Raw genomic sequence first — 24624 nt, forward strand, 5'->3', positions numbered from 1 at the left:
CTACACTACTGACAAAGTGTGTGTCCCAACTGGCACCCTATTGCCTAGGTAATGCACCCTATTTCCAATGTAGTGCTCTGCTTTTGACCAGAGCCCTATGGTCCCTGGTCAAAAGTCGTGTTCTATATAGGGAATCCAAACAGGACAGGCCCTGAATAAGACAGACAGACCCCTATTCAGGTTATTGTCTGTGACTGATGTTTAAACACTGAGAGACAGTGAGAGGCTGTCAGACCCTGAATAAGACAGACAGACCCCTATTCAGGTTATTGTCTGTGACTGATGTTTAAACACTGAGAGACAGTGAGAGGCTGTCAGGCCCTGAATAAGACAGACAGACCCCTATTCAGGTTATTGTCTGTGACTGATGTTTAAACACTGAGAGACAGTGAGAGGCTGTCAGACCCTGAATAAGACAGACAGACCCCTATTCAGGTTATTGTCTGTGACTGATGTTTAAACACTGAGAGACAGTGAGAGGCTGTCAGACCCTGAATAAGACAGACAGACCCCTATTCAGGTTATTGTCTGTGACTGATGTTTAAACACTGAGAGACAGTGAGAGGCTGTCAGGCCCTGAATAAGACAGACAGACCCCTATTCAGGTTATTGTCTGTGACTGATGTTTAAACACTGAGAGACAGTGAGAGGCTGTCAGGCCCTGAATAAGACAGACAGACCCCTATTCAGGTTATTGTCTGTGACTGATGTTTAAACACTGAGAGACAGTGAGAGGCTGTCAGGCCCTGAATAAGACAGACAGACCCCTATTCAGGTTATTGTCTGTGACTGATGTTTAAACACTGAGAGACAGTGAGAGGCTGTCAGCCCTGAATAAGACAGACAGACCCCTATTCAGGTTATTGTCTGTGACTGATGTTTAAACACTGAGAGACAGTGAGAGGCTGTCAGGCCCTGAATAAGACAGACAGACCCCTATTCAGGTTATTGTCTGTGACTGATGTTTAAACACTGAGAGACAGTGAGAGGCTGTCAGGCCCTGAATAAGACAGACAGACCCCTATTCAGGTTATTGTCTGTGACTGATGTTTAAACACTAGACAGTGAGAGGCTGTCAGGCCCTGAATAAGACAGACAGACCCCTATTCAGGTTATTGTCTGTGACTGATGTTTAAACACTGAGAGACAGTGAGAGGCTGTCAGACCCTGAATAAGACAGACAGACCCCTATTCAGGTTATTGTCTGTGACTGATGTTTAAACACTGAGACAGTGAGAGGCTGTCAGCCCTGAATAAGACAGACAGACCCCTATTCAGGTTATTGTCTGTGACTGATGTTTAAACACTGAGAGACAGTGAGAGGCTGTCAGACCCTGAATAAGACAGACAGACCCCTATTCAGGTTATTGTCTGTGACTGATGTTTAAACACTGAGAGACAGTGAGAGGCTGTCAGACCCTGAATAAGACAGACAGACCCCTATTCAGGTTATTGTCTGTGACTGATGTTTAAACACTGAGAGACAGTGAGAGGCTGTCAGCCCTGAATAAGACAGACAGACCCCTATTCAGGTTATTGTCTGTGACTGATGTTTAAACACTGAGAGACAGTGAGAGGCTGTCAGACTTACAGTTGGATGGACGCTCTTCTAGACTGTCTGAGCATATGTGTAGTAGTAGGAGTATGATGTGTGTTCAATTAGTATTTGTTAGCCACTAGGGTAACCTAGTGGTTAGAGCGTTGGACTAGTAACTGGAAGGTTGCAAGTTCAAACTCCCGAGCTGACACGGTACAAATCTGTCATTCTCCCCCTGAACAGGCAGTTAACCCACTGTTCCTAGGCCGTCATTGAAAATAAGAATTTGTTCTTAACTGACATGCCTAGTTAAATAAAGGAGAAAAAAATATATATATATACTTTGAGCGTTTGATTAAGCCTGTCTGGATGGGCAGTGTTTGCACTTTTGGGACTATTGTCTTGGATCCATTGTGCTAGGCAACATCAGTCAAGCGCAGCAAAAAAAATATTATTTTTTGTAAGTTTAGATGATTTCTTTTGACAATACAAAACATACTCATACAAACGACAGCACACCCCATCTCCAGAGCCCACATAACTCTCCGCCACATGGCCTCAGACTGCACCTTTCCATTGTGTTAACGATTGACGATTGGTTGATTTCCAGTTTTTAAGTATGTGTTTTTTTTCAAGACGATTGACGAGAAAAGTATTCTCCAACCCATCTTGTATCTCTCTGCACCCTCATATGCCATGTCTTGAAATATACCGACAGACGGATTCAAGTACACTGTAATACATCTGACAGACAACTTTCTAACTCCACCCATAACTTTATGAATTTATAGCATTCCCAGAAGGGATGGATTATTGAGCAATTATTAGTTTTACACTTAAGACATGACTCTGCCATTGTGCTGTAGAATTTAGGAATGTTGTCTCTTGTATAATAAATTCTATACTTTAGTTTATACTGGATTAAGCATACATATTTGTTAACTGTAATTTTGTTAGTTACGTTCCAACATTCCCTCCCCATCTTATGCCAATATCTGTCATTTTTAAGTCTTGGTTTTAATAGTTAATATATTTTTTTCTAAGAGGCTATTATATTCTAATGTATTATTCAGCCATATCGAAATAAGCCTGAAACCTGAACGAGATGTTCTCAGTCCAACATGTCAATTCTGCCGATTGATTTAATCAGAGAGTGAGATGACTGCTCTTAATAAGGTATTCAGCGTTCAGGTTGTGTGACAGCCATTTAAGGTTATTGAACAGCCCCCTCTCTCTCTTTCTCCTTGCCTCTGCATGAGACGGATCTCTAGACCAGTGAGACAATGTTGCATGGGGATGTCAGGTTAGTGTTAGCCACTGGCACTGGAGGGAGTTCTATAACTACTACTAGAATTCCTTTTCCTGCTAGATCTCACATGCAAGGCCAGATGTAATTGTGGTCACAACATCATTTAGAGAGTCCAGTCTCTCTCTAGCCTAATTCAGGGACTACTTGAAATGTAAAAAAGATGCATCATTTGAGACATGAGCCTGTGCCTTACAACAGACAGTAATGGACGTTATTATTAGATATTATAAACTGCGTGGTTCGAGCCCTGAATGCTGATTGGCTGACAGCTGTGGTATATCAGACCGCATACCACGGGAATGGCAAAACATGTATTTTTACTACTCTAATCACATAGGTAACCAGTTTATAATAGCAATAAGGCATCTCAGAGGTTTGTGGTATATGGCTCATGTACCACGGCTAAGGGCAGTATCCGGGCACTCGTCGTGCTAAGAACATCCCTTAGGCATGGTATATTGGCCATATACCACACCCCCTCGTGCCTTATTGCCTAAGTGTCTAAACCTTCAAAGTGCTCCCCTGACCCTGCATCTACCTTCTGATGGACCAGACTTTCTACTCCTGACCGTGGCTCTATTCCAGACAGACTTCTATTAGCCTTGTGCCACACTAGCCTCTGCTGTTCCTGAAACCGAGCATCCCGTTCCATTCCTTCCCATCCCTGTCTATGCTTGTGTCCTCGTGCTTCATTCAGCCATCCTGTCACTGGCTGTGCTTGTCTTGTTAATAATAATATTACATGGGACTTATACAGCACTTCTCAACGACCCAAAGTCTCTTAAAGGTAGCTTTGTTGTCCGTATGCTTCATCCTCATCCCGTCGCATCCCATCCTATCCTTCAATCCCTGGCTCTGCTAGCCTTGTTGTCCATATGCTTCATCCTCATGCCGTCGCATCCCATCCTATCCTTCAATCCCTGGCTCTGCTAGCCTTGTTGTCCATATGCTTCATCCCGTCGCATCCCATCCTATCCTTCAATCCCTGGCTCTGCTAGCCTTGTTGTCCATATGCTTCATCCTCATCCCGTCGCATCCCATCCTATCCTTCAATCCCTGGCTCTGCTAGCCTTGTTGTCCATATGCTTCTTCCTCATCCCGTCGCTTCCCATCCCATCCTATCCTTCAATCCCTGGCTCTGCTAGCCTTGTTGTCCATATGCTTCATCCTCATCCCGTCGCATCCCATCCTATCCTTCAATCCCTGGCTCTGCTAGCCTTGTTGTCCATATGCTTCATCCTCATCCCGTCGCTTCCCATCCTATCCTTCAATCCCTGGCTCTGCTAGCCTTGTTGTCCATATGCTTCATCCTCATCCCGTCGCATCCCATCCTATCCTTCAATCCCTGGCTCTGCTAGCCTTGTTGTCCATATGCTTCATCCCGTCGCTTCCCATCCCATCCTATCCTTCAATCCCTGGCTCTGCTAGCCTTGTTGTCCATATGCTTCATCCTCATCCCGTCGCTTCCCATCCCATCCTATCCTTCAATCCCTGGCTCTGCTAGCCTTGTTGTCCATATGCTTCATCCTCATCCCGTCGCATCCCATCCTATCCTTCAATCCCTGGCTCTGCTAGCCTTGTTGTCCATATGCTTCATCCTCATCCCGTCGCATCCCATCCTATCCTTCAATCCCTGGCTCTGCTAGCCTTGTTGTCCATATGCTTCATCCTCATCCCGTCGCATCCCATCCTATCCTTCAATCCCTGGCTCTGCTAGCCTTGTTGTCCATATGCTTCTTCCTCATCCCGTCGCTTCCCATCCCATCCTATCCTTCAATCCCTGGCTCTGCTAGCCTTGTTGTCCATATGCTTCATCCTCATCCCGTCGCATCCCATCCTATCCTTCAATCCCTGGCTCTGCTAGCCTTGTTCTCCATATGCTTCTTCCTCATCCCGTCACTTCCCATCCCATCCTATCCTTCAATCCCTGGCTCTGCTAGCCTTGTTGTCCATATGCTTCATCCTCATCCTGTCGCATCCCATCCTATCCTTCAATCCCTGGCTCTGCTAGCCTTGTTGTCCATATGCTTCATCCTCATCCCGTCGCTTCCCATCCCATCCTATCCTTCAATCCCTGGCTCTGCTAGCCTTGTTGTCCATATGCTTCATCCTCATCCCGTCGCTTCCCATCCCATCCTATCCTTCAATCCCTGGCTCTGCTAGCCTTGTTGTCCATATGCTTCATCCTCATCCCGTCGCATCCCATCCTATCCTTCAATCCCTGGCTCTGCTAGCCTTGTTGTCCATATGCTTCATCCTCATCCCGTCGCATCCCATCCTATCCTTCAATCCCTGGCTCTGCTAGCCTTGTTGTCCATATGCTTCATCCTCATCCTGTCGCATCCCATCCTATCCTTCAATCCCTGGCTCTGCTAGCCTTGTTGTCCATATGCTTCATCCTCATCCCGTCGCTTCCCATCCCATCCTATCCTTCAATCCCTGGCTCTGCTAGCCTTGTTGTCCATATGCTTTATCCTCATCCCGTCGCTTCCCATCCTATCCTTCAATCCCTGGCTCTGCTAGCCTTGTTGTCCATATGCTTCATCCTCATCCCGTCGCATCCCATCCTATCCTTCAATCCCTGGCTCTGCTAGCCTTGTTGTCCATATGCTTCATCCTCATCCCGTCGCATCCCATCCTATCCTTCAATCCCTGGCTCTGCTAGCCTTGTTGTCCATATGCTTCATCCTCATGCCGTCGCATCCCATCCTATCCTTCAATCCCTGGCTCTGCTAGCCTTGTTGTCCATATGCTTCATCCTCATCCCGTCGCATCCCATCCTATCCTTCAATCCCTGGCTCTGCTAGCCTTGTTGTCCATATGCTTCATCCTCATCCCGTCGCATCCCATCCTATCCTTCAATCCCTGGCTCTGCTAGCCTTGTTGTCCATATGCTTCTTCCTCATCCCGTCGCTTCCCATCCCATCCTATCCTTCAATCCCTGGCTCTGCTAGCCTTGTTGTCCATATGCTTCATCCTCATCCCTTCGCATCCCATCCTATCCTTCAATCCCTGGCTCTGCTAGCCTTGTTCTCCATATGCTTCTTCCTCATCCCGTCACTTCCCATCCCATCCTATCCTTCAATCCCTGGCTCTGCTAGCCTTGTTGTCCATATGCTTCATCCTCATCCCGTCGCTTCCCATCCCATCCTATCCTTCAATCCCTGGCTCTGCTAGCCTTGTTGTCCATATGCTTCATCCTCATCCCGTCGCTTCCCATCCCATCCTATCCTTCAATCCCTGGCTCTGCTAGCCTTGTTGTCCATATGCTTCATCCTCATCCCGTCGCATCCCATCCTATCCTTCAATCCCTGGCTCTGCTAGCCTTGTTGTCCATATGCTTCATCCTCATCCCGTCGCTTCCCATCCCATCCTATCCTTCAATCCCTGGCTCTGCTAGCCTTGTTGTCCATATGCTTCATCCTCATCCCGTCGCTTCCCATCCCATCCTATCCTTCAATCCCTGGCTCTGCTAGCCTTGTTGTCCATATGCTTCATCCTCATCCCGTCGCATCCCATCCTATCCTTCAATCCCTGGCTCTGCTAGCCTTGTTGTCCATATGCTTCATCCTCATCCCGTCGCATCCCATCCTATCCTTCAATCCCTGGCTCTGCTAGCCTTGTTGTCCATATGCTTCATCCTCATCCTGTCGCATCCCATCCTATCCTTCAATCCCTGGCTCTGCTAGCCTTGTTGTCCATATGCTTCATCCTCATCCCGTCGCTTCCCATCCCATCCTATCCTTCAATCCCTGGCTCTGCTAGCCTTGTTGTCCATATGCTTTATCCTCATCCCGTCGCTTCCCATCCTATCCTTCAATCCCTGGCTCTGCTAGCCTTGTTGTCCATATGCTTCATCCTCATCCCGTCGCATCCCATCCTATCCTTCAATCCCTGGCTCTGCTAGCCTTGTTGTCCATATGCTTCATCCTCATCCCGTCGCTTCCCATCCTATCCTTCAATCCCTGGCTCTGCTAGCCTTGTTGTCCATATATTTCTTCCTCATCCCGTCGCATCCCATCCTATCCTTCAATCCCTGGCTCTGCTAGCCTTGTTGTCCATATGCTTCATCCTCATCCCGTCGCATCCCATCCTATCCTTCAATCCCTGGCTCTGCTAGCCTTGTTGTCCATATGCTTCATCCTCATCCCGTCGCATCCCATCCTATCCTTCAATCCCTGGCTCTGCTAGCCTTGTTGTCCATATGCTTCATCCTCATCCCGTCGCATCCCATCCTATCCTTCAATCCCTGGCTCTGCTAGCCTTGTTGTCCATATGCTTCTTCCTCATCCCTGGCTCGCCTTGTTGTCCATATCTTCATCCATCCCATCCTATCCTTCAATCCCTGGCTCTGCTAGCCTTGTTGTCCATATGCTTCATCCTTATCCCGTCGCATCCCATCCTATCCTTCAATCCCTGGCTCTGCTAGCCTTGTTGTCCATATGCTTCATCCTCATCCCGTCGCATCCCATCCTATCCTTCAATCCCTGGCTCTGCTAGCCTTGTTGTCCATATGCTTCATCCTCATCCCGTCGCTTCCCATCCTATCCTTCAATCCCTGGCTCTGCTAGCCTTGTTGTCCATATGCTTCATCCTCATCCCGTCGCATCCCATCCTATCCTTCAATCCCTGGCTCTGCTAGCCTTGTTGTCCATATGCTTCATCCTCATCCCATCCTATCCTTCGCTTCCCATCCCATCCTATCCTTCAATCCCTGGCTCTGCTAGCCTTGTTGTCCATATGCTTCATCCTCATCCCGTCGCATCCCATCCTATCCTTCAATCCCTGGCTCTGCTAGCCTTGTTCTCCATATGCTTCTTCCCAATTCCATTCTTGTCTTTGCCTGTTGTCCCATCCTGTCTCTGTGGAATTTATGAGTGTGTAATTTACGGCAGTAATATTGTAGGGCCAGGCCTGCTGTCTGTTGCTTGTTTGACAGGCATAAATAAAGATGTTTATGTCCCTAAAACTTCTGCCAAGCCCCACTAGTGCAATTTTTCAATTTTCTAAACACAGTGTCAAAGACAAAACCCTGGCACTGTTGCCACGTTGGTGTGTGTCTGTGTCTGTGTGTGTGTGTGTGTTTGCCTGTCACAGGTTCTAGCTAATAAATTGGGCCATAAACTTATTGTTGACAACCTAGTATGGGTATTATCCAACCATGCCCCCAAATATCTTGATCGGATTGGATCTTCCTTTCTAGAGTTTCACCCCCACATGTAACGGCATGTAGACATCATGCCTGATTACTTAGGTATAAGTAACTTTATGTTATCTTGTTAGAAAACACATGAATACTATTCCCCCTAACACAAAGCTATTTTAGACTGTACAGTACACTTCTGTAGCCTACGTGTGTCTTTAACTCTCCAGGATCTTGTAGAGAAGGGGCTTACCTCACTGACTATTAATACTGACAGATTAGGCACCTGTGATGTAGCTGGTTAGGGGACACCTTTTCAGGAAAGGTTCCTCAAAAGGCATAGGTTAGTCTGCCTGTCTGTCAAGTGCAGCTCTGTATGAGGGGGGCCGGGGTAGGAACTGCATCACTGGGTCAGCATAGGTTGTTGGGAGATACTGGGGACTGTTCTCAATGGCACATTATTTGTTTGAATTGTAGGCTATAGTTACATGCTTTACATTTGAAAATGTGTACAATGGTTCATTTTGAAGGAATTCTAAGATTTGGATCAAAAATGTATACTATTTAGGCTTGCAAATCAATCGATAACATGGTGCGACATTTAGAAAATGTGGTGTGCCCTGTTGCACTTGCTATAGATTTCACCATTCAAAGTGATTGATTAAAACCACAACATAGAATAAATGAATGAAGAATTGCGTTGGTCTTTCTACTTACCCCGGCCCAGCCAGGTAACGATAGCATACAGTGCAGAACATTCTAATTGCCACAGTGGACATCCAAAGCCCTGAATTGCACGGTAGAGTTTGAGCAGCATCTAGTGGTGAAATAGGTAACTGCAGTAAAGCAATGGTGAATAGAAGGGGAAACTTGAGAATATATCAGTAGTTTTCTATTACTGGCTGTTCATTGTCTCAGAGATAATGATTATTAGGAGATGACATGCCCTGCAGACACTCCCCCACAGTAATGAAACTAACGTCCCAAATGGCACCCTATTCCTTACCTTGTGAACTATATAGGGAATAGGGTGCCATTTGGGACATAACTCTGAACTGTCAAAACTTCCATCCACCATTGACTCACTGGGAGTGACCTCTGTGCCTCTTAACCAATGGCCTGGTTTGATCTCTTACCCTGAGGCCAGTAGTGATTATGCTGAAGGATGGGAGTGTTGGGACTACAGGTCTCGGCTTGTTTTCTAGTCTTCCCCAGAGATAGAGAGCCTTGATAACATGAACATGTAGTTAACGTAGGGAGTGTTTCAACAGGTGAATTAGGTTCACTGCCTGACTGGTTGGTGATGATGATGATTAAGCTACGTCGTGTTAGGGTTTTTGTGTGTGTGCACCTACACTGCCTGACTGGTTGGTGATGATGATGATTAAGCTACGTCATGTTAGGGTTTTTGTGTGTGTGCACCTACACTGCCTGACTGGTTGGTGATGATGATGATTAAGCTACGTCATGTTAGGGTTTTTGTGTGTGTGCACCTACACTGCCTGACTGGTTGGTGATGATGATGATTAAGCTACGTCATGTTAGGGTTTTTGTGTGTGTGCCCCTACACTGCCTGACTGGTTGGTGATGATGATGATTAAGCTACGTCATGTTAGGGTTTTTGTGTGTGTGCACCTACACTGCCTGACTGGTTGGTGATGATGATGATTTTTTGTCATGTTAGGGTTTTTGTGTGTGTGCACCTACACTGCCTGACTGGTTGGTGATGATGATGATTAAGCTACGTCATGTTAGGGTTTTTGTGTGTGTGCACCTACACTGCCTGACTGGTTGGTGATGATGATGATTAAGCTACGTCATGTTAGGGTTTTTGTGTGTGTGCCCCTACACTGCCTGACTGGTTGGTGATGATGATGATTAAGCTACGTCATGTTAGGGTTTTTGTGTGTGTGCACCTACACTGCCTGACTGGTTGGTGATGATGATGATTAAGCTACGTCATGTTAGGGTTTTTGTGTGTGTGCACCTACACTGCCTGACTGGTTGGTGATGATGATGATTAAGCTACGTCATGTTAGGGTTTTTGTGTGTGTGCACCTACACTGCCTGACTGGTTGGTGATGACAGGTGTGCATGGAGTATTGAGAGAAGTAGATTCTCACACATGTAACCGACATGCAGGAATAAAGCACGTGAATAGTAGAGGTCAACCTGGTGCCCTAGAGATTTTTGGGATGTGCATATGGTATAACACACACACACACACAATTTTGTGTTTCTCTCAATATCACTCACACAGACTCTCTCTCTCTCCTGTCTCTCTCTCCCTCCTCCCCCTACAGAAGATGATGTGGACCTGGAGGCGCTGGTGAATGACATGAACTCCTCGTTCGAGAGCCTGTACTCCACATGCAGCAGCGTGCAGTCTGAGTCGGTTCCCCTCCTGCAGCACAACGGCCAGGTGCATGTGCACCGCGACCACCACCGCAGCGCCCCCATGCCCCCCCACACCCACACCTCCAGCAGCGAGCTGCAGCACAGCACCACCTCCCCCAAACAGAGACGCCGACGCTCCCAGCCCATGCACATCCTCGCCGTCAGGTATGTCTACTGTGTTGGCACGCGCACACACACACACACACACACACACACACACACACACACACACAGCACTTACTGGACACAGTTGTTTGTCTGGCATGCTGTTAGTGAGCACACACACACCTGATAGATACAAGTCCTCTACATCTAAACAAGGGACCATACCCTGTTCCCAGCATGCTCTGTGAGGACAGGTATATGTGCTTATGTGTTCATCGTTTTGCCTATTAGCAATCTCTGCGTGACCCATCCCACCCATCACTTTCCCCTGTCCTAACATAGCTTAGCAGAGGGGGAGACCAAGTTATAATTCTCTTTAATTCTAGAAACAGAGTGTCAACTACTCCCATAAGCTGAGAGGAACTTTGAATCACCTCCGGTCTTAATGCAATCTAAACCAGTCTGTCAGAGTTGTAGCATCCGTTATTTTGGATCCCTAGAGAAAGTTTGGCACTGGCTGGTAATGAGCTGTATCGTTGGTGTATTCTGTCAGATTGAAATGATACGGTTCAGTTTATTATTCAGTCCTGACCTCCGAATAGCACCCTGCTCCTGCCTCACATGGAACTGCATCAAACACTTCTCCTTTTGAACTCTCCTCCCCGCCTGGGTTTGGAGAAAGTGTAGAGAGATGCTAATGATGGCTATCTGCCTGGCTGCTGCAGTTCACTTCAGATGCTAGTCTGTTTCTGATTGACAGTCTGAGGCTACATCCCAAATGGCATCCTATTCCCTACATAGTGTACTACTTTTGACCAGAGCCCAATAAACCCTGTTCAAAAGTAGTGCACTATAAATGGAATAATAGGGTGCCATTGGAGACGCACCCCTAGTCGGTTTCTCATTGACAGGCAGACAGTGAATGAACAGGCTGTTGCTCTTGCAGCAGGTCATGAAATGGGCACTTTGCTCTTGAAACTGCATGAAATAATGGTTTGATGAATATTGAATGTAATTAGTAGCTCCTCAAACGCTGGCAGTGTTCCTGTGGTGTGGCAGAAAGAATCAGCTCACAGTGCAGTGATCAGAGAGAAATGGGCATAAGGCCCCGGCTCGGCAGCAGTCTCACTCACTGTGAAACCATGGATTATTCATTATTCATATTCAGCCACAAAGCATTGGGTTTATATCAGGGGAGACTGTCCTCATGATCTCCATTCATCTGCTTCATAACAGCTTTTTCAGTCTGTCTGTGTGTGTCTGTCCCCCACTTTGTTAATGTCCATCCCTGAATGTTGTGATTCTCAGGAGACTGCAGGAAGAGGAGCAGCAGCTCCGGACGTCCTCTCTGCCAGCCATCCCCAACCCCTTTCCCGAGCTCTCCGGCTCTCCTGTCCTCAGCCCTGGGTCCTTACCTCCGTGTCAGCCCTCAGGCACATACGTAAGTCAGAGACCCTTCTCTTCACTCCTTAATATGGTAGCTTCGCTAACCATGAAGATTGTTCTTGAAAATGGCCACTAAAGTATGGTATCGTACATCTTACAGTCCCACAGCAGTTTGGTTTATTTCTCCCATTGTCATTATCTCTAATCAGAATCAGTGTTTCCCCTATATTCATTTAGCAGTGACGGGTTGCCTCTGCTGAATCGTTTCCGCCACTCCAAAATACAGTACCAGTCAAAAGTTTGGACACGCCTACTCATTCAAGGGTTTTCCTTTAGTGTTACTATTTTTACTACATTGTAGAATAATAGTGAAGATTAAAAATACATTTTCGGGATGGTAAATGTTTTTAGTGTAAACTTAAACGACTAATACCAGATTTAAAGTATGTAGAAAAGATAATGGAGCTATATGTTTTTAAATAAGAACATATTTGAGAACCAAAATCACCAAAATAAAAACTAGACAGGGAGAATCTAAAATTCAAAAAATGGCATGGGCCTCCATTGATTTTTTAAATAATGTTTGAGTCACTCAGATAACATAAGAGCATTGCATAAGACATGGCAAAATTGGTAGGAAACTAGCTTTTGAACTTCAACATTTTGCCTCTGTGGCCAAGAGGACAGCCTTCATAAAGTTTGGTTGGAGACCATACCATTGGCCACGCCCACTGCCCCACCTTAGTTGAAAGAAATGGGAAGGATGCAGTGAACTCTTTCCTGGAAGAGAGTCACTCTTAGTCATTACTGTAACGGAGCCGAGATTACTGTGAAAGGGATGTATATTTCGAATAAATATGTCCCTGGCTAATCCTGACTCAACTTTTATGGCTCTGGGGTTCAGAGCCTGTATTAGCAGACCCTGGGTTCAAATTGTATTATTGTATTTCTTTCAAATACTTTTAGCTGCTTGATAGAGCTTGCCTGGCTCAATGGAACCCGTGGAAAGTGCAAGACCGCCAATCTGGCACTTCAGGCAGGCTCAATGAAAGTATTTGACAGAAGACAAATACTATTTGAACCCAGGTCTGGTCTGTAAGAACTGGCAGTATGAGCTGTAGTCTGTAGATGCAGGGAGCTGGAGATGGAAAATAACCATACATTTGACTAGAACATGCAGCGTTGGTAAAGCAGTTCTAAAGCATGTTTTTCCGGCTTGTGATTGGCCCACGATACTGAGATAAAGAAATATGTTGCCTAAAAACCTTTGCATAGTGTGTGTTTGTCTGAGTGTGTGTGTGTGTGTGTGTGTACGCGCATTTGTGCATTTGTGTGTGTGTGTACATGTGAGGTTGGGGGTCGTAGAGATGGGCCCTGCTCCACAGCTGGCTCTGCTTTGCTCTCCCAGCATGCAGTGCCTGTCCTTTAGAATCGTCTCTGTCTGTTCGTCCGTCTTTCTGCCTTCCTGCCTGCCTGCATGCCGACCCTGGAGGCCTGGCTGGCTGGCGGAGTAGGGCTGGTGAGAAGTTAGCTGTTTACAGATTTTTCCGACCTCTGGGCGCTTTCTGACAGGCTCTCATTTCTCTTCCCCAGCCCCCGCGCATCGGAGGCATGCGAACGCTGCGCTGCCGGCTGGCCTGTCAGGGATCACTGCGCAGTCTGTTATACGATGCCCATATGATTTTCATTTGCCTCCCCTCCAAAGTTTCGGTCAATGACCTAGCTCTCTCTCTCTCTCTCTCTGGGTCTCACCCCAGCCGTGCTCTTAAAATGGTAGTGTTAACAAATAACAGACTTGTTTCGTTATGGATGTTCACTGGCTGGTTTTGACAACCCTGGTGGTGTAGGGTCTTTCATGATCTGTTAACTGGGCTGGAGATGGAGTTTAAAAAAATTGTTTTTAATAATTTTTTGTATTATTATTTTATCCCCCTTTTCTCCCTAATTTTGTGGTATCCAATTGGTAGTAGTTAGTTACTGTCTTGTCTCATCGCTGCAACTCCCGTAAGGACTCGGGAGAGGCGAAGGTCGAGAGCCATGCGTCATCCCAAACACAACCCAACCAAGCCACACTGCTTCTTGACACAACGCACATCCAAACCAGAAGCCAGCCGCACCAATGTGTCGGAGGAAACACCGTACACCTAGCAACCTGCTCAGTGTGCACTGCACCCGGCCCTCCACAGGAGGCGCTAGTGCGCGATGAGACATGGATATCCCTGCCAGCCAAACTCTCCCTAACCCTGACGGCGCTGGGCCAATTGTGTGCCGCCCCATGGGCCTCCCGGTCACGGCCGGCTGCGACAGAGCCTGGGCTCGAACCCAGAATCTCTAGTGGCGCAGCTAGCACTGTGATGCAGTGCTTTAGACCACTGCGCCACCCGGGAGGCCCGTAGATGGAGGGTTTTGACCAGCCAGTAGGCACTATACTAACTGGTCCTGATGCTGCCAGCCTGACTGACCTGGACACCCTGTCCCTAGTGTTGTGTCTTCAACTGATGCTGATCTGATGTGAATTGTCCATGGGTTGGCACTGCTTGGACAGGAGCTGCAGATCTGAATGTACTGTCAAGTTGGATGCGACCCACCTAACTGACTCTCACAGCACAGAGTCCAAGGGCCTCCATCACCATGCAGTCAGACTCTGGGTTCCAGCCCATACCACACCATCAGGGACAAGTCTAAGCACGCCAGCGACACCGCATGTGACACAACTGTGCTGCAGCTCTATTACTGGGTTAATAAACTGCACTGTCATGCCTGGTGCCTAGTCCTCCTTAGCTTAGCCTCCTTTCTGTTTCTATTAGACTGTTGTTAAGTTGACACAGCGGTGACACAGGTTCCCCTCCCGCTCCCATCCCCTCCCTCCGCCTCTTCCCTTGTGTGCAACGCTTTATCATTTGAAATGTTTCTGTGAACTCAGCAGCTGGCACGCACGCTGAAAGGAGAAGAGGAGTAGGAGTGTGTGGAGAGAGAGACGAGCAATATGGTTAATAGCCTCTGAGCTCATTACTGTGGCGATGCATATTTACGCATGGTGAGGTAAGAGGCTTGGAAAAGCAGCCACTCAGTCAGTTAGTGAGTGACATTAGTGGCATAGTGGGTGAACTTGACATTGGTGGCATAGTTGGAGAACCTAACATTGGTGGCATAGTGGGAGAACCTAACATTGGTGGCATAGTGGGAGAACCTAACATTGGTGGCATAGTGGGTGAACTTGACATTGGTGGCATAGTGGGAGAACCTAACATTAGTGGCATAGTGGGAGAACTTGACATTGATGGCATAGTGGGAGAACTTGACATTGGTGGCATAGTGGGAGAACCTAACATTAGTGGCATAGTGGGAGAACTTGACATTGGTGGCATAGTGGGAGAACCTAACATTAGTGGCATAGTGGGAGAACTTGACATTGGTGGCATAGTGGGTGAACTTGACATTGGTGGCATAGTGGGAGAACTTGACATTGATGGCATAGTGGGAGAACTTGACATTGGTGGCATAGTGGGTGAACTTGACATTGGTGGCATAGTGGGAGAACCTAACATTAGTGGCATAGTGGGAGAACCTAACATTGGTGGCATAGTGGGTGAACTTGACATTGGTGGCATAGTGGGTGAACTTGACATTGGTGGCATAGTGGGAGAACTTGACATTGGTGGCATAGTGGGAGAACCTAACATTGGTGCCATAGTGGGAGAACTTGACATTGGTGGCATAGTGGGTGAACTTGACATTGGTGGCATAGTGGGTGAACTTGACATTGGTGGCATAGTGGGTGAACTTGACATTGGTGGCATAGTGGGAGAACTTGACATTGGTGGCATAGTGGGAGAACTTGACATTAGTGGCATAGTGGGAGAACTTGACATTGGTGGCATAGTGGGAGAACTTGACATTGGTGGCATAGTGGGTGAACTTGACATTGGTGGCATAGTGGGAGAACTTGACATTGGTGGCATAGTGGGAGAACTTGACATTGGTGGCATAGTGGGAGAACTTGACATTGGTGGCATAGTGGGAGAACTTGACATTGGTGGCATAGTGGGAGAACTTGACATTGGTGGCATAGTGGGTGAACTTGACACTGCGAAAGGAGTCTCCACTTAATGTCATCCACATTGTTTGGATTCACATGAACAGTAATGGCTGTGTATGGACTGTAATAATTGGCTAATTAGAACAGAATGAATATAATGTGCAAAATTGTACATGTTGTAAATTCCATGGCAGAGCATATGGGGCCACTCATCAATGTCACAGTAAACTCACTACATGTTAGTAGGGATGTGCAGCATTCTATCTCCTCCACAGCTGAGCATCATACTTGGCTGCTGGGGATTCAGGAATGCCCGAGTTTGGGTCAGAGTTCACCTTTTTCCACTGTAAATAAAATGTTGGTATTTTGCTGATGCTGGCTCGTCTGAGTGTTTAGGTTAATTGCATTGGAACAGAATTTCAGGTTAATGTGTTCTGCAGCGCTGAGTTTGAGATCAAAGTGACCAGTGCCAGAAATGTCCTGCCTTGCTTCTAGACTAGAGGGAGTCTGTTTTAACAGGCTCTTAAACCACACCAACAGTGAAGCAGCACATCCCAGATCCCACAGCGGGCTGACTTAGTGTACATGCCAAATGGCACCCTATTTCCTTTATAGTGCACTACTATTGGTCACGGCCATAGGGCAAATAAATTTGTGCACTGTGTAGGGAATAGAGTCCCATTTGGAACTTAGGCAAAGTATCATGTAATCACGGCCCATAATTGTTTAGAGCCCCGTGTATGGAAGCAATGCATGCTTATTGTTTCTCCTTCCCAAAGAATGTTCCCAAACGGAACATGGAAGGATTACATGGGACCAGTCAGTGCTAGGCTTTCTGTGCTGCTGCTGGGAGAGAACATTCCTCCTGCAACTGCTTGTAGGACTTTCAGCTGGCTCGGCTCTGACTAGATCTTTCTCAACCCCCCCAAAGAGAATTGTTTGGGTTCAATTTAATTAATTGAGGCACGTTGCAGGCAGAGGTACTGGAGAGGAGAGGCTGCTGTACTGTAGCCCAGTATCTAATCTCATACATGGGTGAAGTAAGCATGCGGTTCACCTGCAGGTCTTAAATTGGTGCCTGCGTACGTGTGTGTACGTGTGTGTACGTGTGTGTCCGCATAGACAACGTGTCTGTGTGTATATCTATGTGTTGCACGCTGACTGGCAGCACTCTTGAGATACAAATTGCAACTGTGTTGTTAACAAATGCTTGTTGGAGGCGTGCCAGGGAGCTTGTGGTTTATTCTGGAACATCTCATGTGTCAGGCCATATTTAACCCTCCACTTACCCAGCAAGACAAGCCTCGACCTGCTGCTTGGATTACTTGGCCAGTGCACCAGTCATACCGTGACAAATATCTGTGACTGTTTTATCGACAGCCCTGCCTTGCCCTGCTTTGTGTGTTACGTTCTGGGGAACTGAGAGACGCTGTGCTACGCTATATTAGGCTAGGCAAAGGGTATTTAAATCTTACCCGAGGTCCGGACGACTGCTTCAGCCAAACACTGTGCCACGCCTACGGATGTTAATTTGTTCTCCGCAATGCGTCCCTGAGTACCTCCGCGGCCTTCTCTGATTGGTCCAGAAACCTATGGGTTGGGCCTGAGCCAGAACACGGTTGGAAAATTCGTAATTGGCTTTGATACTCTGATTGGTTAGAGATGATCCAATCGATGATGACTTACTCTTTTTGCAACGCCCCTCGTCACCACAAACAATTACAATGAAATTACTACTAAAGTAGGTAGTGAACGACAGGGCAGCGGAAGAATTTAGTGTGAGTCGTCAGGCTAGATTACTGCTGGTTTTCTGTTCTACGTACCTGATAATGAATTGCACCAACATGGTGTCCCAGGTTTAAATCGGTCCCTGATTAGAGAGGAACAATGATATGCTTTGAGGTCCAGATATGAATTGCAGGGGGTTAGGCTATGCTAGACCATGCTAGTATAGGCTATGCTAAGCACTAACTGCTATGATGTAGGCTTAGCTGGACAAACTGGCTGGCTGTGGTCCCCCATTAGGAGAAGGACATTAAGGTCCCTCACTCTGTACTCTGTACACTGAGCCTGCCAGGTCACAGGTCAAACTAAGTAACAAACCCTCTGTGTTTTATGTCTCTTATTTTGAGACTGCTAGACGATACCCTGGTTAACTGTGTCATGTTATCTTAACTGAGATAGACACGGTGAATTCTCTTAGCAGGTAAAGTTAGAAGCCAGAACAATTCCCTCACTTAGTACAGACCTTTTCATTACTATAGCACAGGGATCATCAACTAGATTCAGCTGTGGGTTGATTTCTTTCTAATCACTAAGCTAAGGAACCTGGGACTGAACACCTCCCTCTGCAACTGGATCCTGGACTTCTTGACGGGTCGCCTGCAGGTGGTGAGGGTAGGCAACACATCCGCAACACTGACCCTGAACACGTGGCCCTTCAGGGGTGTGTGCTTAGTCCCCTCCTGTACTCCCTGTTGCACGACTCGCAACATTATCATTACGTTTGCAGACACGATGGTGGTAGGCCTGATCACCGTCAACGATGAGACAGCCTATCGCCAACCTCTCCCTCAACGTCAGCAAGACAAAGGAGCCGACCGTGGAGAGCCAAGCACGCCCCCATTCAAATCGACTTGGCTGTAGTGTCCACATCACTAAGGATCTATCATGATCCAAACACACCAACACAGTTGTGAAGAGGGCACAACAACTCCTCTCCCCCCTCAGGAGGCTGAAAAGATTTGCCATGGGCTCTCCGATCCTCAAAAAGTTCTGCAAGTTCTGCAAGGACCTCTATACCAGGCAGTATCAGAGGAAGGCCCTAAAATGTGTCAGACTCCAGACTGTTCTCTCTTCTACCGTACAGCAGGCGGTACCTTCTGCACCAAGTCTGGAACTAAAAGAACCCGGAATAGCTTCTACCCCCAAGCCATAAGACTGCTAAATAGTTAGTCCGGGTGGCTATTTGGTTAACTATTTAACTATCTGCATTGACCCTTTTTGCACTAAATGTTTTGATTCACATACGCTGCTCCTGCTGTTTACTATCTGTCACTTTATTCTTCGTTACATGTACATATCTACCTCTTCCCTTGTACCCCTGCACATCAACTGGTACTGGTAGTCCTTGTACAGCCAAGTTATTATTACTCATTGTGTATCTATTATTACTTTTATTATTACATGTTTTAGTTTTCTTAGTATTTAGCTATTTTCTTTCTCTCTGCTTTGTTGGGAAGGGCCCGTAAGTAAGTGTTTCAGTAGTCCACACCTGTTGTTCAGGAAGCATGTGACAAATAACATTTGATTTGAATTGGGCCTGTAGCCCGGGCCACCAGTTGGGGAACCCTGCTCTATCGTATGTCAGTCCCTGATCGTGTCCCTGTTTTAGAGATTTGCTGTTTTGTTATGGTTAGTATGACCTATTTCTGTTCATTACACTCATTATGTAGACTGATGATTTTCACTCCGTCTTTGGGGAAATTAATCCATGATTTTCAGTATTTTAAAGTGATCGTCTGTAATAAACACACAGGGATAGTTTTTCACCAGTGTCAAGCATGGATATGTTCCCAAAGTTCCTACATGGGCCACAGTTTTAGTCTGTGAACATTATACAATAGCCGTCTATATATAGAAGTGTGTGTTTAGCCCATATTGAACGTGTGAGAAAACAGCAGTTGATTCATCATTGCATGACTTTACTGGAGGGAATGTGAACTGCCCTGCTCTGTGTCCAGGATGGAGGCTTGACAGGGTGGAATGTGTTGCTGCAAGCTGTTAGTTCATCTGGCCCGAGTAGAGTGTCTCAGCGGGCCCGCAAAGCTTCAGCTGGACTCATGTAGGTCATGGAGACTGCATGGAATCCTCCACTGCAGGGCAGAGCAGGCCTCTCTCCCTCACAACTCTCTTGCTCTCTAAACTGAGAAGAGGGCAACTTCTCTCACTCTCAACTCTCACTCTCAACTTTCTGCTTTTCTCTCTGCCCTGCCGTCTCTCTTCCTTCCTCTCTCTCAACTCTATCTCTCTCTGCCTCTCCCTCTCTCAACTCTCTCTCATACAGGAAAGTAGGACAGCTCAGATTTCTCTCAAGTGGAACTAGTGTTCACAGAGAGAGGAGGGAAAAGAGAGGGGAAAAGAAAGGGGGAGAGAGTGAGAGATGGAGACACAAGGAAAAAAGAGATGCAACAATACTCCCACACTCTCAGCATATACATTCAATTCATCTCTAACTTGTTAAATTTTGAAAAGGCAACCATTGGAGGAAATGCAGACAGACAATTGGCTTAATTCAAATAGCAGTCATGACTAAGTCCAGAGTAGAGAGCAGAGCAGCGCCATTGGAATGGGGCCTGATCTCGCCTTCTCTCCAGAAACACCTAATTATACTGGAACACAATGTACAGCTATGTTAAATCTCTGAAATCAAATCTCTCTCACCGTTTCTCAGCACTCACCTTTAATAAACTAATTCTGCTGCTGACTTCTTGTATTGTAATAGGTAGGCCTATACCAGCGTAGAGTATTATATTGTGTGTGTGTGTGTGAGTGTGTGCACGCCACCAGCAGCTAGCTGGCCTTGGCCTGGCCTTACAGCTTGGGTGATCATTGCAAGTAGAAGTACAGTGAGTGCAGCTTGCGGGCGGCTGGTTTTATTGTGTAGTCAAAATTGAACGATGTCATCCTTTTGTGAGTGCCCAATGGCAGTCCCTGAGCCCCGTAAGGGACAATGTGGTGGCCTGAAAGGGTGCTACCCAGGTCCCTGCTGTGCAATTAACCAGTCTGCTCCTATTGGAGAAATATTTGGCTCCTCTCTGGATTGATCTCAGTAGGGAGCCACAGGGAAAGATCTCGGACATTCAAAGGGGATTGTTGGGGTTGGAGGCTGGGGCCGATGTGTGTGGCAGGGAGGAGGTATGGGAGCTCCAGGCTCTGCTCAGGGGGGATTCTTCCCAGAGGAATGCACAGAGCCGATGGATCAGCCTCTATTTGATCTATATATACACACCGTCCGTGGGTCTTTTTGCTTGTGGTTTGTTCTGGTTTGAAGGGACTAAGGAACTGAGGGATTGTTTGGTTTTGGGAGTGCGTTCCATAATGGTAGCTTTTTGAGTTTTAGTTAATGAGTCAAGCGATTCTGAATTTTTGGAACATGTGCTGATATCTGCAACCACCAGATGAAAAAAAAATATATATATATATACAGAGTTAGTCATATATTATAACCTAATCATTGTTTTCCAAAGATAAGTTTTTTTCATCATGCCCTTTGGCTGGGCTGCCCTGTACTGTACTCTGTACTCCCATGGCTAACATTTGTTATATCACTGGAATATGGTTGAGTTTCAGCCACGAGCTGGGTGGTTTGCATGTGTGAGTTCGATGGGGATGAGTAGTCACTGTGGCCTAGATGTTAACCACAGTATGGCGTTAGTTCATCCACATCTCTCCACTTCTGAAAGTATAAAAGTACTGTTTTACCTGGCCCCAGCATCTGCTAAACGTGCACGATTCCAAATCATCCATATTATTATATATTCTGTTGTTTTATTGTTCTGTACCTAGCTCACTAACTAACTGCTTTGTAGGGAGAGTGCATTGTACATGACTTGGTATTGTGCATCCGAAAGTCCCCATTTTAGTCCTTGGCCAATGTTCTGGTCATTTTTTCTGCAATAGTGAGCCTGGATAAATCCCCTCTTTGGTGTTGCTTAATTTGACACAAAAAATTGAACAAGAAGCGGTTCATGTCCACCTCATGAGTCAGCAGTATTTACGTAGCGTTCCCTTTAGAGCCGACTCAGCCCAGCACTTCTCCACGGGCCAGCCGTTCCCTTTAGAGCCGACTCAACCCAGCACTTCTCCTCGGGCCAGCCGTTCCCTTCAGAGCCGACTCAGCCCAGCACTTCTCCCCGGGCCAGCCGTTCCCTTCAGAGCCGACTCAACCCAGCACTTCTCCCCGGGCCAGCCGTTCCCTTCAGAGCCGACTCAGCCCAGCACTTCTCCCCGGGCCAGCCGGCTGCAGGCAGCGAGTGAAGCTCAGGACATGACAAGCTTTGTCTTTATTGTCTTTATTCCAGGTTTTGTCTCACATTCTCATTAGTGGATGTCAATGGCCACTGCAGTTCAGAGACCACACAGAGCACACAGTACATTTGGCGTCATTAAAGAGGTACTTGTAAACGGGACTGGTTTGTTGGTGGGTTGCAGAGAGGGGGCGAGACCACCACTCAGTCGACCGCTAGCCAACACTGTTTAATCAATGGCTGTTCTTTTGGGGGATTAGAGAGTAGAGACACTTCTTTGGTTTTGGTTTTTAATAACTTACGGAGATAATGGAGTTAGCCTACAGAGAAGCACTAGATTTAGAATTGCCTCCTTAGAGATTTAATTGAACTCGGGTTTTTCTTATGAAGAAGATTTACGCCTAAAGGTATTCAATTGTAGGTCCGAGGAGATACCAGTATCACGATACTCGTCAGTATCGTGGCAAGGAAACGAAATACAAACTTCTTTAGGAAACAGCCCTAATGTTGAAAACAAAAATCCTTATGTTGTCATCCAGAGTCACATGTATTTATTACATACAGCAGGTCTGCTTCATGTTTTCATTTTTGACATGGAAATATTGAGATACTGGTATCGTCACAGCCCTATTTAATTGGTTCCACCACTTACTCTTTGCTTCTTATGTCATAGTCAATAAACTGTTGCTATATGGCCTGGTACAGTAGGCTATAATAAATATCAAATGCCTCAAAGAGATCAGGTCAGATGTTTCCATCAGAGGAATTACCCATAGAAATAGAATGAACAGAATAGACTTGGAACCTCTGACTTTGGCAACTTCAATGGTAAACTCATGGGTGCACTATGTTCTACGCATTCTAATTCTATGGCATTACCACGACTACCCCACTGTAGCCTGCTTATTGAAGACCCAAATGAGATATCAGTGCCATCTTCATTGGCTGCATCCCAAATGGCACCATTTACAGTACTTAGCATGGTAAAACCTATTCACTGGTGACACTCTATTACTTCACCATTCCTTTTCTGTGTGGGATATAATCAGAGAGGACCTGATGTGTCACCACAACCTTATCGATTTCTCCATAGTAGACTGAGGTTAATCATCCCTAAGAGGCTAGTAACCAGTAATAACCAGTAATCTAGAATTTTTAACACATCCCTGATGTTAATATTGTGCTTTTAATGCACTTGTAATGTGTATGAATGAGAGTGGCTGAAGAGTGACATTGCGTGCGTTTGTGTGTGTTTGTGAGAGAATGAGAGTGGCTTAAGAGGGACATTGCCTGTGTGTGTGTAGCTTGGGGCTCTCAGCAGCTTGTCCCTGGGTAATTACATCACAAGTCCTGAGTCATCCTGGAGGCCCACCACTGAATGAGAATAGTGTTCAGAAAGAACAGGAAGACAACCCAGCACGCCCCCCCTCGCTCTCTCTCTGTCTTTCTCCTTCCTTCTCTCTCTTTCTCCCTCCCCTGTCTTCCCCTTCCTTCCTTCCTTTCATTTCCCTTCTCTCTTTTTCCCCTCCCTCCATCCCTCTCGCTCTTTCTTTCCCTCTCTCTCTTTATCACAAGGACATCTTTTCTCTTAGAAAAAAGAAGTGGAGTAGGTCAAGGAAGCGTGCCGTGTCTCCTCAGTCCTCATCACTCACTTGAATGTCTTTCTGTTCCTTTCATCACATTGGATGCAATGTTGGATTGAAACATTTTCCACTTAGAGGTTGAGAGGTTATGTTCCTGCTCTTGTTCGGTTAAGTTAGGACCATGTGCTCCAATTCTCTACCCCCTGAAGTGTGTACTTGTTAACTCCTCTACACACATGTCAAAGCACGTGACTCCTCTCCTCATAATATCCAGTACAGTATGTATTCTAGGATAATAATACGATGTAACAGTGATGTAATAGGCGTAGTGGTGTAGTGCTGGTTGTGCTATCTCATTCCACATAAGGAGTGTTAGCTGCTGGCAGTGGTAGTGTGTCCTGTTGTGGTACAGCATGGTAGGTATGTGACATGGGGTTTTCCCCACTGACTCACCAGGCAAGCCAGTAGTGAGGTAGTGATAAGTCAATGAGGAGAGGGGTGTGGCTGCAGTGACAACTGGAAGCCTGGTATAGTGGCATGTACACTACACATAGCCTTACTTACTACTATCACAGAACATTCTTTTCTCTTCTTTTTTTCTCTATTTCTTGTTCTCTCTCACCTCACTGTCTCTCTCACTCACCTCAGTCTCTCACCTCTCTCACTATTGTCTGTCTCTGTGTATCTGCTCTCTTTCTCTTTCACTATTTCTCTCCCCCCCTCCGCTCTCCCTCTTTCACACTCTCTTCCTCTACTTATGTCTCTTTCTTTGCCTCTCTCTCTCCCCCTATCTCTCTCTCTCCCTATCTCTCATCTTTCACTATCTCTTCCCCTCTCTGTTTCTTTTGCACTGTCTCTCCCTCTCTCGATTAAATTTCAATTTAAGGGACTTTATTGGCATGGGATTCTTGCTCTCTGTCTCTCTGTCCCCTTCTTTCTGTCTCTATCTCCCTTCCTCCCACCCTCCTCTGTCTGGTCATACTCCCCTGCCACAGCCCGCTCTCTTTAAGGCTTTATGGTGCTTTCAAGACAACTGGAAACTCTGAAAAAAATCGAGGTCAAATCGTGACGTCAGTGATCTTCAGGTCGGAATGTC

The 24624-nt window shown here is 46.5% G+C and overlaps 1 protein-coding gene across 3 annotated transcripts in view; it reads left to right on the plus strand.

Moving 5' to 3' along the window:
• LOC115140955 (growth factor receptor-bound protein 10-like) overlaps positions 1–24624 on the plus strand; it is a 90760-nt gene that overhangs the window by 49105 nt on the left and 17031 nt on the right. For all 3 annotated transcript variants that reach the window (XM_065028036.1, XM_065028037.1, XM_065028038.1), the window contains 2 exons: positions 10293–10551; positions 11800–11932. In XM_065028036.1, coding sequence (XP_064884108.1) covers positions 10293–10551; positions 11800–11932 — 392 coding nt within the window. The remainder of the gene's footprint in view (positions 1–10292; positions 10552–11799; positions 11933–24624) is intronic.

Source organism: Oncorhynchus nerka, linkage group LG14 (assembly GCF_034236695.1).
Source record: "Oncorhynchus nerka isolate Pitt River linkage group LG14, Oner_Uvic_2.0, whole genome shotgun sequence".
Lineage (NCBI taxonomy): Eukaryota > Metazoa > Chordata > Actinopteri > Salmoniformes > Salmonidae > Oncorhynchus > Oncorhynchus nerka.